We start from the raw sequence: 20,053 nt of genomic DNA, 5'->3' as shown, positions 1-20,053 counted from the left end.
CCGCAGGGAAGAGGAACGAACTGCGGAAACGATGCCTCTTCCCTGAGAACTGCTGCCTGGATTTTTGCATCACAGCAAACTCACACCATCCATCCACCTGAGGATGGAGTCTGCCGGACAGTACCATGCCTAAACTGATCCTGGGTATGTTGAGACAACTGGGTTCTTGGTGTAAAAGCTAGACTTGAATTTTTGCTGGTTTCACGCAGCAAAGCCAGGCAGTTCCAGCTTCATGGGACATGAAATGAAAGCTACTGTTCATCTAAGCAAACCCTTTATAAAGTTGCAGTGTTTAAAGTGGTTGGTGCCAATACCAGTTGCACAGCATGCAGTGAGACTGGCGAATACAAGACCAAAAAACATGCTTTCCCACCGATACACTGTCAGCTTTAAACCCTTGTTCTTCACCTCTACGAGATCTCACCTTACTCATGTAAGGCAGAAAGCTCCAGCTGCCTGTCTTTGAGAATGCAAACAGCCATAAGCAACAGCTGTGAACTTTTAATTTCAGAGTTGCTTAAAACTGGCAGTTTTCCAGTCTAAAGAAACACCCTGCCAGAAGGTTGAATCACTGAGATGTAGTCACAGCTGTTAAAAAAAAAAAAAGTCTGTTTTCTCCATACTGCAGTCTTTCATGCTCTAGGTATTGATTTTAATTTCAGGTACCCCTTCCTACTCAAAATGCAGAACGTCTACTAGAAAATAGGACATGCAAAATGCATGCGTGTACGAACTCCACAGGATTATCTAGAAAACAATGTGATTTTTCAGCCTACTGAAGATTTCTAGTATTGCACTTTCTAAACATACGGTTAGTAGTTGCTCTTACTGGTCATCTGGCTGAAAATTGAGGAGGTTCTTGAGCTATAATTCAAGCAAGCCCTAAAGGGGCAGCTAAGTTAACAGTGTGCAGCCATTTGTGCTTCTAGGCTTTCTCACCAACCAGTAAAAGCAAGAGGGATACTTCACTGGCAATACTCTTTTAGCCCAAGGGTAGCATTCACGTTGCAAATTGTGCTGTGTAACCATGCAGTAGTGCTATTTGGTGTGTTAACAGCATGGCTTTTTTAGGAGATAATATGAGGCTATTTGCTAGCTTCCCTGATTAATCTCTGCTTGATAAAATACTGCGCCTTGAAATAGTGTGTAGAAATGTGAGAGTACATTCAAGTTCCTCCTTTTGAGCTTGGGTGGATCACATGCTTAAATTATTGGTGGCAGATCTTCTATCTGCACCAATTTGCAATCAGGACTCCAGCTTCCTGATTATTACGTTAAATTTAATCCTGCAGGCCCCTGGAGCACAATGAAGGCTGACCCTACCCAAGACTTTCAGCTTTAGAGAGATACTGCTGTACAGGACACTAGTACAGTCAGCTCTTCCACATCCAGGCTACAGCTGTTGAGCCAGCTCAGGCTTCAAGGGAAGCTAAGCCAGGTCCCCTAACAAAAAAAAAAAGTATCATCTGAGCTGCACCAGAAAGTGGGACAGGTCTTAAACTAATTTAGCTGTGACCAAGCAAAGCAGAGCTTAACTGCTGGAGTCTGCAGTGCAGGTTTGCTGTCTGAATACAGTGGTCTCAGAAGCAGAGGGAATATGGTGCAGACCACTGCAATCTCAGTATTTAGCCTGGACAGACCTAAGCTTGATCCACAGAATTTCTGTTGCCCTGCCTTGAATGCACACTCACGAGCAGGGCTCATAAGATCATACTAACATGATTTGGGTTTTTCCTTCATCCGAGATATTTTTCCTGTCCAATTACTCTAGATACTCAAATGCTGTCAACTTAAGAAGTACTCAGTCTTGTTATGAATGCACTCTCTCCCCACTCTATATTAAGGCTCTTTGTACAGCTATTAAACAGGGAGGAGTCAGTCTTCTACAAACACCCATTTTGCAAAAGGTTCATTTTACAAAGAACTGAATAAACAGGAAGTTAGAGTAGCGCTGTATCTATTGCTGCTTTCAAGTGGTGGAGCAATGCCTCCGGAGGTGGAGAAAGTGACGTCAGGTCTAGTTTCTTGAAATCTTCATTAGCACTCAATGATGTTAACACCTTCACAGTCCTCTTTAAATCAAACACTGCATGCAGCATGCCCAAGGTGGAAATGGCAGCTTTTGGAGTGTTCTTTGCCAAAGCTTCATCATCAAGGCCATTTTCCAAGACAGAAATCCTGTTCTCTGCAATAACTTTGAGGAAGTTGTAGAACTCCTTGTAGTCTATACCCGTGCAAGACTTCATGATCAACTAGGGGGAAAAAAAACCAGCATTGAAATGGAAACAACTCTCTTTTATAGTAAGAGTTACAAAAACATATTTTATCAAGCTAGTAACTATCTGAAATCATAAGTAACCACGTTTAATCATATTTTTGTAATTCCCCCATGGCACTAAAATTCTTTACCTTACTTGAAATGCCACTAGCCCCAAAAGCAACACCCTGTTTCTTCCAAGTACTAAATGACTGCATTGTTTTGAAACCATTTTTGAAGGTTATCAACCTAGCAGCAGCAACAGCCTCCAGAAATAAGCTTTACATTTGTTTCACGCTTAAGATTTTGGAAGCATCCAACACTGCTCAGTAGAGTTACGTGTTCTGAGAGCATCACTTTGCAGACACAGAAACTGGCTGCCACCTTCACCTTAATTTTGCTTGTTTCAGATTTGCTGTTTCATCATGAATATCTTCAAACCAGTTCTTCTGCATGGGGTCTGTCTTATCAATTCTTCTGTTTACATGAAAAACCACTTTATTTTATAAAGGGGAATATAAATATTACATAAAGGATTGATTTCAATACTAATGCTAACCTTGACGGTTGAAGAAGAGCAGTTGAAGCATTAGTTTTTCAGACAACGTCCTAACCTCCTCGACATAGTAAATATGTGCTGGCACAAGCCCTTCCCTGTCTTACTAAAGTAATATTTGATTTCCTGCAAAATGAAGTTATCACCAGTTCCTACTTATGAAAAGTACTAATCCCAAGTATGAGGATAAGGACTTTTGTGCCTTAAGAGCTCTAACAACATGGTGCAATGCACCCCTAAAATGTATGATCCTCTAATAAAGGAGTCAGGCAGCCAGCATCGTGTCGTTATACCTGGCATTGTAGATGCCAATCATCCATAGGGACTTTCCACTCACTGATTTCCCGCTGGACAGCTGCTAATTCATCCTGCAGGAAGCACCACATTATAGCCACATTGCAGCCATTCACCCAGTTGTGGTTAATGGAAATGGTATCCTCCTGAAGAAGTAATTCAAATGGTTATTAGGCTTTACGTAGGAAAGTGCAAGAAAACAGATGTAACATCACTGATGCTGAAAAATGTAAAATCGTATTTCTCAGCAAGGGAAATGCTTCTCTGGCATCAATACCACCACCGTGCTGAAAGGCTGCCTCTTTCTAATGTCCCTGAACAATCAGATCTTGTTTCACTCAGTAAACTGACAAATGTCTCTAGTTGCTCTGTCTGAGCACACATTTTAAGAGCACAAAGGTGGGAGAAGGTGGTGGGAAGAAAGGAACAAGGTGGTTAATTCTGGCTTGTAATCATGAAGACCAGTTTGTTAGCATTTTCCATTACTAAATTACAATTTACAGCTAGAAACCAAGATTAACAGCCTTACCATAAGTCCATCTCACCTAGCATCCTATTTCTCAGTGACTAGTAACATCTGATGATGAAAAGCATAAGAAAAGGGGGTGCAGACATCATCTTCAATTGCACACTCTTCTAGCTTCTAGTGGTCAATGACTCAAGAAGCTTAAGAGTTCAGGCTTGCTTTTAGCCATCATCTTGAGTGGCCACTGATAGACCTTTCCTCCATGAATCTCTCTAAACTTTTTGCAGCCCAATTAGACATTTGGTACCCACAGCATGCTGTGGCAATAAAGGTTTGATCTGATTCAAGCCTGCTGCCTGATTAACAGAATCACAGAATCATCTCGGTTGGAAAAGCCCTTGAAGCTCCTCCAGCCCAGCCATGAACCTCACACTGACCGTTCCCAACTCCACCAGATCCCTCAGCGCTGGGTCAACCCGACTCTTCAACCCCTCCAGGGATGGGGACTCCCCCCCTGCCCTGGGCAGCCCATTCCAACGCCCAACAGCCCCTTCTGCAAAGAAATCCTTCCTAAGAGCCAGTCTGACCCTGCCCTGGCGCAGCTTGAGGCCATTCCCTCTTGTCCTATCGCTTGTTACTTGGTTAAAGAGACTCATCCCCCCTCTCTGCACCCTCCTTTCAGGGAGTTGTAGAGGGCCAGGAGGTCTCCCCTCAGCCTCCTCTTCTCCAGACTAAACCCCCCCAGTTCCCTCAGCGACTCCCCATCAGACCTGTGCTCCAGACCCTGCACCAGCTCCGTTGCCCTTCTCTGGACATGCTCGAGTCATTCTCTCTCTCTCTCTCTCTGTTACAAAAAAGTTGGTATCAGTTATCTTACCAGATTGTAAACTTGATGATGCCATCCACTGGGGATGAAGACTATCTCCCCTGCTTCCTGCACAATTTCAACAGGGGGTTGACTTTGGTTGTAGCGAGGGTAAACACTCCTGTCCTGAAGACCAGGTGCAGTCACGTCAAAGGGCAAGTTGCCATGGCGGTCTTTCAGGTACTCCTCCTGTCCCGCGGGGTACAACAGCCATTTCTTTCTCCCGCATATATTGGCTGACCAGCTATAGGAACGGAAGACATCAGCGTGGAATGGAGTCCTGTGGGGCAAATCAGAGCTTTAAGTAAAGACAGCGCCTAAAAGCTGTTAGATGAACTAAACTCTCTGAGAATCAGACATACACACAGAAATCAACCTTCACTATGCAAACCCGATCCCAAACTGTCAGCCTCTTAATTTATTTTTGACTGCTTTAAATATTGAAAGGCCACTATATCTACGTAGTATTGCGGTGTTTTACGGCCTCTGTGCTTCTCCATCAGCTAGTTTTGAATCTGCCCCACAAATACCTCACTGGCAGGAGATTCCTGTGAACTGATGAGGATACTGTAAATGCAACTTTATCACTAACACTGGGCTTAAATTTTCACCAGCAAAATATTTGATCAACACATCAGCGCCCCTCCAAGGCTCCTGCTGACTCTGCAAATTGCAAGTGGCTGATGATCCCCAAGGAGTTTCTGCTCTAAAACTTTAGATGAGCTAGCTGTCAAGTTTTTCAGATTCTGTGGGTACAGTTAAGGGCTTTTTGAAGCACGAAAGCACTTTAGCTGGCTGCATAAGGACAGCTCACATCCAGAACCAAAGGAGCTGCTTGAGAACCAAGACTGGCTGGGTTCAGGTACACCACTATACAGTACGGCCACACTGCCTCTGCAGCATGATGTTATTCTGAAGGACAATGTGATAATCCCCTGTAATATTAATCTTAAAAAACCCCACACTGCCTTACCATGAACCTTTAGGTCCCATGTAGACAAACCGGTAATCATCCACAGCTATAGCATCCCAGTATTCATTCAGCCAGTCGGATGAGAAATACACAGGGGTTGTATAAACATCTTGCTCGGGGAAAGCTCTTAAAAAGATAATGTGTTGGAAATGGGTCTCAGAAAAATGCAACATTGCTCCTTCTACCTCAGTTTCCAAAACTCAGATGCAAAGACAAATCAGGTCTCTAGCAGGGCATTAATCCTTAGCTGCTAACTCTTTTATATCACTGACAACTCTGAGTTGTATGTAAACCACACGCAATAGTGCTTTTTCTGTCTCCTGGGAAAGCTGTGAGGGTTAACTGCTATTTGGGAGACAACTAATTATGGCAAAGACAGTTCCTAATAAACATTCTTTTTAGATGAGACACCGGCAAGACTGGCTGTCCAACTGGATGACAGGTTGAGGTTGTGGGGGTTAGGAGGGAAGCCAGGCTGTGGGATTTTGACAAGCGTGTGGCCTTCTCCCACAGGATTTGCTGCCCCTTTCCCATCTCAGGCTGCATGTGCAGACTTTCTGCAGCAAGCCACAGCACCGGTGTCTGGGAAAGCAGACAAACGAGGAGGCAGAGACTGACAAACTTCCTCTATTGTAAGTCACTGGCACACTCAAAAATGAAAACAAGAGCTGATCACAAGAAATTTGGATTAAGAGTCAGCTACATTTCAGGAAGAAGAGATTTGAGTGAAGAGACATAAAAGCCTACACAGACACAGGGAATGGCATCCACCTCACAAGCAGCAGACTGGAGGAGAAGGAAAGCCAGAACAGGGTGAAGAGAACTTTAACAACTGGGAAGGTTAACAGAAAAGAAAACGGATAATAAAGGATTATAACTCACACATGCTCACCGAATTAAACATAATTAGAAGTGTTCCCCTTCTTTTTAAGAAGTAAGGTTTGCACTGCAGCAGTCAAACAAAAGCCAAATGTTCCAGGCACACAGTTTCCACAGGGATAACATACAGTCATTTAGAACATAGATGAAGAGGGAAGCGCTCAAGAATGTCAGCTCCCTCAGGAAACAATGACCTGTTTAAGGATCTTGTCGTGTGAAGTACCCCAAGAACAGTGCAGTCTAACACTGATATTTTGGTGGGCACGTGCTTACAAACAGCACTGGTGGCGTTTGAACACTCAGTCCTTAGAGAATGAGCATTAAGGCTCTGCAGCAGCTCTTTGCTGTGCGTGGCATGCAGGGGTTCCCACAGCACTCTCTTACCTGCTCAGGTGCCAGTCCTTTAGATAAAGGCACCCTCGGGATGAACGGTAGTCATTTTTAATGTACTCTTTCCAGTAATTTATATACTCCTTGAAGGGGAGCTGCTCCTTTGGATTAGAATTGTACTCCTTGACATCACAGTTGGCTACAGGTACTACAGCTTCTCCTGAAATATAAACTCTTTGAGCACAGGCAGGGACAGAATAAGTGATGCTGAAACTGAACTGCCTTAACCTTATCCACTGCAGCAGCCTCTAATATTTGGGCCCTATAACACCAAGTACGGTACAAACACATGAAGCAACAATCCCTACCCCAGCTCTCACTCCTAACACCATCATTCTAGGCGAACATGAATCTGAGCAGAAGTTATTTATCTAACGTGACCTGAATTTTCCTCTTAAACTACATCAGAAGTGGGGTATTGATTCCTCTTAAATATTGTAATACTTTACAGCCTGAAGAGATATTTCTCTGTAACTATAAAATACCTTCCCCTTGCCTGGGGAAAGTGTCCCGCTGCTCTTCTGGTTAATGTTAAGCAGGTATATAAATTGGTATGGTTAAATTATACAACGCTTTTTATTTTATTTCAAAACATAGTGTGAGTAAGTATAGAAAATTAATGTATTAACTTAGAAAAAAGTCTGGATTTGCTTGGATTTGTCTAGCGGTTCTATTCCCAAGATTAAAAATAAGGTGTGTCATTTAGCATACACGTTTTAATTAGGTATTAAAAATGCCATGACTTACCAAACTTCTGCAGAAGGTGATCAAAGTTAGGCTTTCCATCCCAAGTGACCCAATTTCTCCTGCTGCCCCAGTCTTCAGTGAATTTAGCTGAGAAAATACAGGGATGATTGGGAATCAAATAATCCCGGAAAAAATCTGAGTAGGTGAATGATTCTACTTTTTCAATAAAGTCAACGTGTCCTCCGGGGAGGCAGAACGCACCCTGAGATGAACTGCTGTAGTCACGAAAAAAGGCAGTGGAACAGGCGAATGTTGCCCTGTCCATGCAGCCTGGATACCCTTCCTGGCTTAGCCAAGACAGCATTGACCAGCTGCTATCCCATTATGCTATGGCAAAAAAACCTGCTTGAAAACATGACTTGAGTCTCTAAATCCACGAAAACTCACAGGAAAGTATAAATTTTCCAGAGGTAAAACAAGAAGTCATGCGGGTGCATCCCACCACATTGGGCTAATTAGGATCTTCCATAGGTTATAAAGTTTAATGCTGGTGGGATATCTGACAACAGAGTCACCCTACGGATGGTGAAGATGTTGCTTTTTCCTTGTCACCTTCTTGCTAGGGCGACCACGCTCTCTGGGGACGACCAACGAAGGCTGGTTCCTTCTAAAACAGCAGAAACATTAAATTCAGTGGGATATCCCTGCTAAATGAATTAATTGCGGGGGTGGAGAGAAGGAAGTGTTTGGGGGTCCTGGGAAACTGCTGCAGCCCAGAGACTGCACCGGAGCTCGCCCCATTGTCAGGACATGATATAAGCTCTGGCACCACCCACCCTCCCCAGACTTTTCGTTATGGGCCAGACAGAAATTACAGGTTTAAAAAAAAAAAAAAAAAGGTAAATAATAGTGAATAAGAGAGAGGTACCTGGGAAGGGAAGAGGCCCGAGGGCAAATGAGGCCACATGCCCTGCAGAGATGGGCTTCGGGAGAGGGGAGCCACCCCCTGAAGGGGGTGAAGGGGAGACCAGGGCGCTCAGAGCGAGAACAGAGGCCGCCATGGGGCGGCTCCCGCCTCACGCAGCTCCGGGGGGGACCCGGACGCTACAGGGCGCCGCACACGCCGTCCCCGCGTCGGGCTCTCGGTCCGCCCGCGCGTCCGCGGAAGCCGAGAGGACAGCGGGGGATGGATACTCACCCCCGCCGCCCGCGGGGCAGGACCCCGGGGAGAGCGGCGGTGGCGGAAGGGCCGGGCCCCCGCGAGCGCTGGCGGAACCTCAGCGCTCGGCGGGCGGGACCCGGGGGGGGGGGAGAAGGGGAGCGCACCCGCGCGCGGCTCAGCCAATAGGAGCGGGCGGCGGGCGCAGGCGCGGAGCGACGGGCCGGGGTTGCCGAGGGGCTGCGTCGGAGGAGGTGGGTGCGGGGCTGGGCTTGGGGAGGGGGCGTGGGGGCACGGGGGAGGCTGGGAGGAAAGGTGGAGGTTGGTAGGGTCTGGGTAGGGGTGTGCGAAGGGTGGTTTGGCCTAAACTTGAGAGGAGGGTGAAGATGAAGAGGTTGGGGGTTGGCCTAGAGGGAGGAATGGGGATGGGGGTCTGGCTTAGAGGGGAATGGGGATTTGGGTATCATCTGACTTAGAGATAGGGAAAAGGTAGACACGAAGAGGGAGTGTGGGTCTGGCCCTGGGGAAGGTGTGGGGGTGTGAATAGAATAGACTATTTCCGTTGGAAGGGACCTACAACAACCATCAGGTCCAACTGCCTGACCAGTTCAGGGCTGACATTAGTTAGAGCATGTTATTAAGGGCATTGTCCAAACGCCTCCTAAACACTGACAGGCTTGGGACATCAGCCACCTCTCTAGGAAGCCTGTTTCAGTGTTTGACCACCCTTTTGGTAAATAAATGCTTCCTAATGTCCAGGCTAAACCTTCCTGTGGCACAGCTTTGAACCGTTCCTGTAAGACCTATCACTGGATACCAGGGAGAAGAGATCAGAGAGCTCTCAAGACCAGTTTGCCCTAGAACTGTGGCAGGGGGAGAGATGAGGATTGTGGTGGAGCCTGGCCTAGCAGTGAGGGAGGGGAGGATTTGGGGTGACTAACCTATGGCTTTTCCGAGTAGGACTAGAGAAAGAATGGGAGCTCTGCTGGCATTGGGAAGAGGACAGGGACTGGGGAAAGATCTGGTGTAGCAGGTGGCTGTGTTTGTGTTTGGGGTGAGGAGGAGGGATAAGTGTCTTTGTATTGGGAAAAAGGAAAAGAAAGGGATGGAAGTGTTGGGAGGGAGGAGTTCTAGCTTGAGGTAAGGAAATAGTCTTGGGTATGGCATTGGGGAAGGAAAAGGGAGCAAGTTGTGGGGGGAAGGAAGGGGGACACATGAGGGCTCACCCCTGAGGTGGGGCAGGGCACCCTAGGAGTGCAGGGGAGAAAGGTTTGGGAAGTGTAGATGTGTCTGTGTTTTGGGCTAAAGAGGTTGAGACAGCATCAGGATTGAAAGGAAGGCTGATGAGGTTTAACCTGGGTGCTGCAGGGGCTAACGTGGGTTAAAGGGTGGGGACTGAAGCGATCCCACACTTACATGTATTTGGGAGAGGTTGGTGGGACTTTGATCTTCTGTAAAGTTGCTTTGTGTCAGAAATGGAGTGGGATCAAAATGTTTTTTCCATAGAAGGATGGAAACATGTTGATGTGGAGAAGCCCCTCAGTCTTGAGCTATTCAATGCGGATCTTTTGAGACAAGGGGCACTACATTTCTCTGTGTGCCATAGTAAAGAGGTACTTTGTATTTGCCTGCTGCACCTCTTGGAGGGTCACCCCTGTGTACTTTGTGTCATGTAGCATCATTTGGAGAATTGTGGACTTAGAAACCTGGTGGAACTGCATCTTAAGCCTTCAGTTAAAAAAGAGGGCTGAGTCACTTGATGGGCCTTATGAGCATTTTTATTATGACGGTTGTTGGGCTCACAGGAGCGTTAAACTCATCATTTGCCAGATGGTAGCTTTGGGAATAAACCACCAAAGATAGAAACCTTATGGAAACTTCAACCACGAAGGAGGAGAAAAAGTAAACAAACACCAACACATCAGAAACGTGTGCAGAAATGTTCTGCAGATAATTACCAAGGGCAGATGAGAAGAATCTGTGACTGTTTTGGAGGCTCTGAGGTGGACGTGTTGCAAAGGGACGCTGTTCTGCTTGTGCTGACAGCACCTTCTCCCAGTTTGTGTAGCATCTCCTCGCTCCTGGCATAATTAGTAATGCTTACATTTCATTGAATGATCTCAAAGTATTTCACAAGAGAAGGTGAGTCACCTTCTTTTTATAGAAGCAGCCACTGAGCTATGTGTTAGCTAAAGAATTTATACAATGTTGTGGTGATGCTGCCGGAAATAAAATCCATATCTCTTTGCTCCTAATCCTAGTTCTTGCTCTAAGCTGCTGTGTGTAGCTGTGTATAGGACTGCACGTGGTTTGGGGGGCAGGTGTGTCAAAATGACAAACTTTGCTAAAAAAAGAGGTGATTTACAGGATGTGGATAACGTGTTGGTGTTGGGGAGCTCAGATTGGGAGAGACTGCACGTGTCATCTGGTCTGTAAACAAATGTGTAGGCAAACACATATTTCTTTTAAAAATATGAAGACATTTATTGTGAAATCATTTAGATGTCTCTTCCTCTTCCGCTGCGGACAGGGAAGTGGATTAAGGACTGTAACCCTCTCAAGTTTATAAACTTATTCTTGACTGTATTTACAAATAATTTAAAGCCATTTGTTTATTTTCTTTTTCTAGTCCTTTGCATGGCATTCAAAAGATTTAGATCTGTTCGTTGTTGGGGGATTTTTTTGTTTGTTGTGGGTTTTTTTTCTTTACTGGGTGGGAATGCTGAAATGGCATGTTTTATTGCAGGTGAGGCTTTTTTCAGTGTATTTTACAAAACTATGAATATTCCATGTCTTGTGATATAAGGAATTTCTAGTCTTGTTTTAAGGAGGAATAGAACGGTGAGTGATGTAATACTGAGCTTCAGGTGGTGGGGTCAAAATAAAGTGATGGGAGGAGGAGGGGAGAGGGACCCTGAATTTTGAGCAATAGTTCCTTATAGTAAACCAGCTGTGTAAGTGGCAGAAGGCCTCTATCTCAATGTTTCTGAAATGGGATTGTCAAAGCTTTAGGAAATACAGGGGGGGAAAAAAATCTTTTCATTTTAAAGGACAATAGCTGAGCTATTTGGTCTTTAGTGGCGAGTTTACTGTTTACATCAGAGATGAAATTGGTGTCTTTAACGTTGCTTTTCATTGCACAGCTCAAGTATGATGAGGCATCCTCCATGTAGGTGCTGTACAAGCTGATAAGAGAGAAGCAGAGGCAAAATCCTGGTTTTTATAAAAAGCAAAGTGCTGCCAGTAGATGAGACCGAGAGGAGAATGGAGTTACAAAAGTAATAGGATAATGATGGTTTTTAGCCGCTCAAAAATCGTAATCACAGGTTAATCCCTGACATTACACGACAATGCATGAGCATCATAGGTAAAGTACCTATATAATGCCCTTTTCCAGTTAACTTCAAATAGTTGTGACCATTTCTTCTTTTGTTTATTTAATGTTGGTAAAATTTCTCATATGTTTTAGTTGAACTCTTTGAAGTCTTGTGTTAAATTATAGTATGCTTTTGTATGTTTGTAAATAGTAGCTATGTTCTACACTATTGATGACTGTTTTAATTGTTGAATAAAATCAATCTTGGTTGTCCTTAACTACATCTGTATTTCTGCAAGGTTTAAATTTCTTCTCTGTGAGAGAAAGAGAGAGAGAGAGAGAGGAAAGAAAAAGTCATACAGATCTGATGCTAATGGGGCAAAATATGCTGGAACAATGAATGGATTTAATTACCAAATAGATTTTTGCTTGGAAATTCTGGCCTCAGGCACAGAAAGGAGCTGACTACCAGGCAAAGCCTTTAAGCTCTCAGGTGAGTCAAAAGTCATAAGACCCAAGGCTTGTGCACATACATATACACACGTCAAGTGACTGCTTCGTTTCTTCTCCTGGACTGAGAGGAGTTGTTTTACTCTTTGATCCAGGGTTAAATATACATTCTCTAGTATTTATATATTTTTCCTTTTGGTAAGGGGCATAGTAGGATTTTTGCTTTAGCTTCAGGATTTTTTTACCTGCTCTTTTGGACTTTGAAGAGAAAGAAATAACTCGGGGCGGGGGGGGGAATTCTACCTACGGATGGACAGTTCTGTAAAAGCAGCAGCCCGCAAAAAGCTGCCTGAGAGTTCTGCATCTACGGATAGAGGTAAGGAGCTTGAGAGATGGTTTAGGAAGATCTTTTTTTATGGCGCAGTCGTGAGACTGCAGCAGGCGTTAATATTTTCACAACCTTAATGGTACAGAGCAGGCTGAAGGGGAAATGCTATGCTGATGGGGAGCTAACGGTGGTTGGAGAGAGTTTGTGGAGCTCTTAGTGTGTGAAAATGGGGTCTAGCTGAGATTTTACAAAAGTTTCAGTCATTTCCTTGTTCACAATTTCTCCTTGCCTCCCTGGTAGAACTGTGCCTGGTTGAAGGTGGCTGTTGCTGTTAGCAGGGTCTAGGAGTTGTTTTTCAGATGACATTATGTTCTGTGGTGCCTGTCCCAGCAGTGAGTGTTGAGAAACCTGCGTTTGGTTCCAGGTTTCCCTTGTGATCTTCTGCAAGGTGTATAATCTTTCGGTGTCTTGGTTTCATCATTATTTATGTACATCTTTTAGCAAATAAAATCTCAGGGCAACAGCTTCTTGTGACAAGATATTTATGAGATTTTTAGAAACTAGTCTAGTGTAAGTGGCAAAGACTTGCAGAGGGTGGGGGAAGGGGATGGCAGTTAATTTATTTGGGCTGAGATCTGCTGCTTTCCTGAATGTGACGCACTGTTTTGTCAGTTGGGAGGCTGCTGCTTAATTTTTTTTTTTTTTTTTTTCCCCTGGGTCTGATGGGAGCTTTTTCAGTAAATTTAGTTTGCCTCTGCAGTATGTTTAGGCTACTAGGAGCTTGAGGGTGTAACACCAGATGTTTATTTTTGCTTATCGCCTGTTCGCTATTGTATTTACTTCATATCAAGGCAGTGTCAAACAGTTAAACTTTGGATTTGTAATTTGTAAATCCTGATTGATAAAGCTGTAACATGATTTAGTTTCAGCTGTCATTGATTTCAGCACTAATGTAATTTCTGTTGCTTAAACTGACACAGTTGTCAGTAATACAAAAAGTATACTGTTACTAGCACAGAACTGTGTATCCATATTAGAAACATTTTCCACTTCAAGTATCTTGTAAAAGCCGCTGTTCTGCTTCTGGCTGTTGTGGAATCCCACTGCTGATGTTCTGTTTCTCTGCAGTCACATTTGAGTGACCGATAAAAAGTATTTTCTTTTCCTTGTTTCTTTGTGTATGTCAGAAAGAAAATAACCTTTAAATAGAAATTATAATAATTGGCTACTTGCGAAGCCCAGTCAGGCTGGAAAAAAATTTCTCTCCATCAGGTATGTCTGATCTAAACTTGCTGTATTAGAGGAACTGCCTTCTTTTTCTAGATGGAGGAATTGAGGCCGGAGCTTTTAGCTTTTTCTCCAAACTCTGAAATTATGTAGAAAACAATTGAGAGAGAAACAATATTTCCTAGAACTTGTCATTGTTTTGCTGGTTACAGCTACTCATTTAAATCAGATTTCTGTGGGCTTTTCCCCCGTCTCTTTGACCCATAGTACAGTGCGAAGTTATCTCTCTGCGTGTGAGGTTTTATTAGGCTGAAACAGATTGAAAATTTTCATGTTAAACTACATCTGCTTCGTAAGTTTATAGCTTATTTGCATTACTAAAATTGATAGTGCCATGGAAATAAGGTATGAAAAGCAAAGTAAAGATTTTTGTGGAGTATGACATGCCATGAGTAGTCTTTATATCAATAATACTGAAGTTTTGAATATATTTAATGAAAGACATCATTGGAACTGGACTCAGAGTTGGAGCACTCTATTTGAATGGTGCGGCAGCCTGAAAGCACTAGGAGATCTTCAGCGTGTGCTGTAGGAATTCACACCAGTGCTACCTAAAAAAGGTCAATTAGCTTTTTTATTTGCATTAGGTTTCTTAGACATTTCCTTAAGGGGAACAGACCATATGAAGCCAAAAGGTGTAATTTGTGTCAGCGTTAACCTAACTGGGGATTTTGCGATGGAGATGTAACTTTTCATTTATTGCTCTATACAAGTAGCAGGACACCTTGAGATAATGTTATTGTACTAATCTGTAAATTGTGCTGTGATACATCAAAGGCTTTGAGAAGATAATGGATATGTGAGTAATTAAATCACCATTACACAATGGGTGTTGACAAAGTAGTTGTGGAACGTAATTGGTCTTCAGTGTTCATACTGACAACTGTAGTATTATGGAGGAGATGTTACAGGAGACAATCTGTCCCTTGGGTACAAGAAGCCTCTTTGGAAGTGTGGAGAGATGCCACTCCAGATATTTTTCATTTAATTTACTGTTCCAGATTTGAGATTGTTTTGATGTAAGCAAGCCAGGCCTCAGGCATATGACAGCTCTTTGTTTTCTTGCTGGGATTCCAGATATCTGTGAGCAAGTCCTATAGGATTAATATTATGTCATCAAATAGCATCCCAAGCTCCCGGGAATACATGCCCTGTCACAGAGGTGCTATGAAGTCACCATTGCCCTGAACATTGTGTCCCTTCGTGCTGAGTGACCAGAGTCAGTTCTGCTGGCTCTCTTAAGCCAGCCTCTGCCAGCTCTGCTGCAGCATGCTCCGCTATCATGTGTGCGGAGTTGCTCAGCATACCAGGCTAGCGACACCTCTTCTGATACCACTATGGCACCTTTTTCATCTTAACTTCCACTTGGGTCAGTTAAGGTTTTCCCAGCAGCGCTGCTATGTTTTTTCCAGTTCTTCCCAAACTCCTATTTCCAGACATCTTTGATAGTAATGGAGCAACAATGAGTATTTCACAGAACAAATACTACAAGTTTGGTGGGTTTATTTTGGCTGTGGTGTTCTACCAGAAGTTCTAGTATCCACTTGAATTTTGTAAGGTAGGTGTTTTTGTACATTTCTCCTGACACCAAGAGTGATGGTCTGAGATAGCGACGATTTCTGAAGAATATTTATCCATTTGTGGCTGGGTGTTTCTGCTCTTTAATGATTGTGGGTTCTGGTCAGTGGTGATTTTAGTTTCACCTGCACTGTTGAATACATTGGATAGATATTCTGGGTGTGTTCTTAACATTCCTGGATGTTGAGATATCAGAGTGGAAGGGGAAGGACCAGTTATTTATTGTGATCGTTGTAGATACACGTTGATGAGCTTGCATTTTGGTATATTCTGGGTTTTCTTCAGTACCTGTTGGTCTATGGGAAGCTGCTCCTCATGATGAGGTTTGGGAATGGAAAAATTTTCATGTGATCACTTTCCAGTAAAAAGAGGTATGTGAAAGACTCGGAAAAGTTACTAAAAGTTTTTCATGATTCTGTTATTGCTAGGTTTCCCTCCACCCAAAAATATGAGCATATGCATGTGAACATATAGACTAATTAAGTTATAAAGCACCTCCCCTGTCCAAAACTGCACAGCAGTTATTAAATACCCAGGGCATTAATCCAATAGTCATTTGAAGTTTGTGCTGTTGTAAATCACGTGCTAAAAACGTAACAGTACTGCCTCCCCTTTTTATAACGGAGTGGGCAATAATATTGACGGCCCTGTTCGGAAAGGGTGAGCGTTTCTGAAGGAAATATTTGGATAGTTAGAAATGGTTACCCAATTTTGTAACCCATCTGCAACTGTTAACAAATCTATCTGGGGTATGCACCTGAAAGGTTACAGTGAAACTACTGGAAGCCCATTGTGGATGGGATTAATTATTTGGGCGTGTTTTAATGTCAGCTTTTATATGTTGCTAAGGATTCTTGCTTTTTTAATTTTCTCTCTTATTCTAGATTCTCCTTCTGGCTTTGAGGGCGTTGCTTTTGAAGAAGAGGATCTGAACGGCGAGCTGATGAACGAAGACATACGTATCCATAGCTGGCCTTGTTCTTACTACTTGGACACCAGAAAACAATGGGTCGCTGGCAGACTCTCGCTGACTCCTGTTGCAATCAAATTTACAGCTGACAAGACTGGGGAGCTTTTGGTCGACTTCCATCTTTCTAGTGTCAGTGAGATCAAGAAGGAATCTTCAAATTTAATCTTCAGCTCCCTTACCATCTTAGAGAATAACACCAAGCACTGGTTCAGTTCTCTGCAACCCAACAGAAATGTGGTATTCAACATCCTTGAGCACTTCTGGAGGGAGCAGTTGCTGTCCAGCCAAGGTGCAGGAGCAGAAGCAGCAGCTTTGCAGTCAACAAAGGGAAAAGAGCTGACGGGGTTATTGACTGGATCACAGAAACGACTGGAGGACACAGCAAAAGTGCTGCATTACCAGGGTGAGCAGTTTGATAACATCATGAGAGGACTCAACAAGATCGAAGGGGATATGGATGTAGCGGACAGGTACGGTACTGTAGCATCCTCTGAGCTAAGCACTGGTTGTGGGATTGTATTGTTAGACCTGAAATTTGTGGGGCAGATCCACAGAGGTCTTTAGGAAACTAAACTATTGACTTTCAGCAAAAGTTTAAGCCTGTGATGCTCTTTTGTGGATGTAGTTCTTGTTAAAAGATGCTTCTGTGTTTCTGTCCTCCCTTCTGTATGTCACTTTTTCACCCTGGTGAAGTTGCCTGTGTATGTATACCTGTCCTCTGTCCTTCAAATAACTTTTCAAGCCCATGTGAGTTTCAACCACAACTGGCAGAAATGGTAGAGGTCTCCAGAATTTTAACAACCTATAAGTTTTGAGAGAATAGGCAACTAGTTAGGGGAAAGAGATGCAAATTAATGTCCCCACTAAAGGCCAAGGTATGGCATTCACATTTTTATTAGATGTCCTAGAATATGCATAAATGAAAAATACTGGAAGCTGGGTTTGGTTACTTTTGCCAGTCTTGGACCAGCCTGTTTTGCTGTTCCACAGCAAACACAACCACAGTTCTGCTTTTCTGGTTCTTTTCAAAGGAAATGTTGAGTATGGCAGGTGGGCTGCTGGCTTGGAGACAGTTTCTTAGAGTTAGCAGGAGAGAGCTGCCAATTAATCTTTAATTCAAGTAGATTGTACTCCTTTCTCTGTGCATCAAAGTCAGCTCTTAAGGCTGCTTTTTGCATACAAATTGTGTGTAGTTGAGGGTTTTACATTTGCCCTTTCCTTCACAAGAACTTACTTCCCAGCTACGCACAGCAGTGAGGATTGGGTCTGCGGTGCGGATGTAGTCAAGGAAATGGCTGTAGAAACAGTGCTTCTTTATTTGTGCTATAAAACTGCACTGCTTTTAACCTTACATGGCTTACTCCCTGCCTTTAGGTCTAGGTGGAATAAATACATTTTTGAAGAAAATATGAGCAGTGTTGAGCAACATGGAACTGCTTTGTCTGCAAAGTGTGGTGGTGCAAGAACGGGAGAGACAGTACTAGACTATTTGTGGTAATCTCAATCAGGCACTTTAGCCACTGTATTAAAAAAAAATTAGCCACCAAGTGCTGCCTTCAGACAACTGAAGTAGATTTGGAGAACATTTGAGACGTTGCTTAAGTTTAGCTGTTGCAGAACTCAGTGTGAATAGTAAATGGTTGGGGTTGGTGTCTTAATCAGAATGTTATGACTTTATATTTAATGATTAATATTCTAAGTGAATTACTGTATGCTATTTTGTATGATGCAGGTTGGATTCGGTAGCAGTCCAAAATAGACAGTAAGGTTAAATTAGTACTGTAATGTTTGAAGATATATAGCTATGAGTGTCTTCGTATAGAAGCTCTGACACCTTCATGAAGAAACAACCCAATAAAGTTCAGACTAGTTGTTTTTGGAAGAAGCATCTGCTTTTAGATGGATATCATGTCTAAAAGAAAGTGTTGATTTCACAGTGATTCTGGTGATATTCTCCATACCCTTTAAAGAAAAGCCAAGATAACCGAAAACTTCAGCTTTTAAAGTTCTGTAGCAATAAACAATGAGTAGGAAAATAAATACCTGCTCATTGTTTTTGGAAGAGAGTTTTGTTTTGGGTTAAGATGTGCTGGGAGGTATTATTTGTTCTCATGAATCTGAAGAGCTAGATACTTTGATTTAAAAATGTAAAAATAAAGGAAGGCATTGACCAAATGTTAGCTGAGATTCTGTTTTATCTACAGCGTGAAGAGTTTGGCCAGCTTGCTCGCAGACTAAAACGCAGCCCAGAAGCCATTAGTGAAACTGTGTTTTAATTGCACTGTGTTTTTTGAGGAGTTCTAACACTTAGTTTTCTAGCATAGTCTGTGTGTGTGTGTTTTTTTCTCATAAAGGTGCTTCTCTGCCAAATTCTTCTCTTAAACTGATGACATCTTTCTTCACATCCCTAACCAGTGTAGAAAACGAGGAAGACTGTGATTGAAAGTCATTTGATTGGTACATGTTAGGTAATTCAGACTATTAAAGGCTCTTTGACTCTTGCTTTCTTTAGAAACTTGATGAGATGTAACTACATGGATGATATCATGCAGGACTATTTTGCATGTGTAGCAGAATTTGTGCTGAAGGAAACTTTGGTAACAAACTTTTCTATCTGCTAGTTCAAGGTTATATGAGCGACACCACTTTGATGGTGGTGTCTTTCATAAAAAGAACCAGGCCCCTTTATCTACTTGCATATGTTTAAAACTTAGATTAACTTTATTTTGCCTGTATGTGTGGGCTTTTTTGGATTATTAATTCTGTTCTTGTGTATGCCTGGGTATATACAGCTGCTTTCAGTGGACCTGCATGCAGATAAGCAGAGCTGGGTCTGACGTGCTAGCAGATGTTCAAAGACCAAAAATAAACAGAAAGCCAGATTCACTGATTCCTTTCTAATATATTACAATTAGAGGACAAGGTACTCTGGTTGCAATTTTTCATTTGTATACAAGGACCGGTCGTATAGTTTGTTGATACAGAGGGGTGACTCCTCCGTGGAAGGCCAGGGAAGCTGGCTGGAGCCTTTGTTAGGGCTGTGCAGCAGAAAAATCTTGACTGTAAATCAGACATTGCACAACCAGCATGTCAGTCCCTGGGGAAAGAGGGGAGGAGATGGGTGAAGGGATAAAGAGATGAAAATTAAGGCTCAAAGCTATCCAGAATAAGTTACTACACTGTAAACGGAGGTTTAGACTTGTCACATTGCAGCTGCTTTTCGGTAAGTGAACGCACATGCTTTTCTCACGGTGAATTTGATGAAGCGAAACCATATTGCGGTAGGAATTTAATGACTTTTCGTAGGTTAAGACACAGGCATAACCTGTTCTTGTCCTGAAGTACCTTGTTGTAACTCTTTCATACACCAAGAGGACAGAAGATGTGCTTTGCGTTCCGTAGAAATGAAATCAGGTCATTTGTTTCCGTTTAGTTACTGCAGGTAGGTTAGAACGTGGCTTTTAATTTTGGAAGAGGGTGTGTGCTAGCAGAGCCTAGGGCTTTTTCAGTCGTTCTCTGTGCTGAACTTAAGTTGAACCCCATAGTTTCAGAATTCATCCTAAATCTATGATACTGTGCCATTTCAAATTCTGTTATT

The 20,053-nt window shown here is 43.1% G+C and overlaps 2 protein-coding genes and 1 long non-coding RNA gene across 11 annotated transcripts in view; 2 read left to right on the top strand and 1 right to left on the bottom strand.

Annotated features, from left to right (window-relative positions):
- Window positions 1-6: 6 nt before the first annotated feature.
- LOC141943484 (uncharacterized) lies at window positions 7-6,328 on the top strand. Its single transcript, XR_012628980.1, has 2 exons — window positions 7-144; window positions 5,925-6,328. It is a non-coding gene; the product is annotated as an uncharacterized LOC141943484 (long non-coding RNA).
- Window positions 258-8,648, bottom strand: JMJD4 (jumonji domain containing 4). Of its 3 annotated transcripts, XM_074868793.1 has the most exons (8): window positions 8,296-8,648; window positions 7,629-8,034; window positions 7,428-7,514; window positions 6,675-6,840; window positions 5,412-5,537; window positions 4,451-4,718; window positions 3,107-3,253; window positions 258-2,252 (listed from the first exon to the last, which is right to left on the bottom strand). In XM_074868793.1, the coding sequence occupies exons 2-8, from the start codon at window positions 7,729-7,731 to the stop codon at window positions 1,941-1,943; spliced, it is 1,209 nt and encodes a 402-aa protein (XP_074724894.1). In that variant the 5' UTR covers window positions 7,732-8,034; window positions 8,296-8,648; the 3' UTR covers window positions 258-1,940. The 3 variants fall into 3 exon arrangements, with proteins under 3 accessions (XP_074724894.1, XP_074724712.1, XP_074724803.1); XM_074868611.1 differs by having other exon boundaries at window positions 7,428-8,034; XM_074868702.1 differs by having other exon boundaries at window positions 7,428-8,034; window positions 8,566-8,648.
- Window positions 8,649-8,731: 83 nt separating this feature from the next.
- Window positions 8,732-20,053, top strand: part of SNAP47 (synaptosome associated protein 47) — a 30,350-nt gene continuing 19,028 nt past the window's right edge. For 6 of the 7 annotated variants that reach the window (XM_074867158.1, XM_074867343.1, XM_074867062.1 and 3 more), the window contains exons 1-3: window positions 8,742-8,780; window positions 15,771-15,856; window positions 16,370-16,925. In XM_074867158.1, coding sequence (XP_074723259.1) covers window positions 15,817-15,856; window positions 16,370-16,925 — 596 coding nt within the window. In that variant the 5' untranslated portion in view covers window positions 8,742-8,780; window positions 15,771-15,816. Of the gene's footprint in view, window positions 8,781-15,770; window positions 15,857-16,369; window positions 16,926-20,053 lie in introns of all 7 variants that reach the window. The other variant, XM_074867250.1, reaches the window with a different exon arrangement.

This window comes from Strix uralensis, chromosome 1, assembly GCF_047716275.1.
Source record: "Strix uralensis isolate ZFMK-TIS-50842 chromosome 1, bStrUra1, whole genome shotgun sequence".
Taxonomy (NCBI): Eukaryota; Metazoa; Chordata; class Aves; order Strigiformes; family Strigidae; genus Strix; species Strix uralensis.
This window is presented reverse-complemented; position numbering and strand designations above follow the sequence as displayed.

Bases quoted from the DNA above. Each gene is read 5' to 3' on its own strand.
- JMJD4 (XM_074868611.1), bottom strand. From the start codon at position 7,731: ATGCTGTCTTGGCTAAGCCAGGAAGGGTATCCAGGCTGCATGGACAGG. The intron at 6,841-7,427 runs GTAAGTCATGGC...TTTATATTTCAG, and splicing joins TCACCTTCTGCAGAAGTTTG to GAGAAGCTGTAGTACCTGTA. The intron at 4,719-5,411 runs GTAAGGCAGTGT...TTTGCCCCACAG, and splicing joins ATGGGACCTAAAGGTTCATG to GACTCCATTCCACGCTGATG.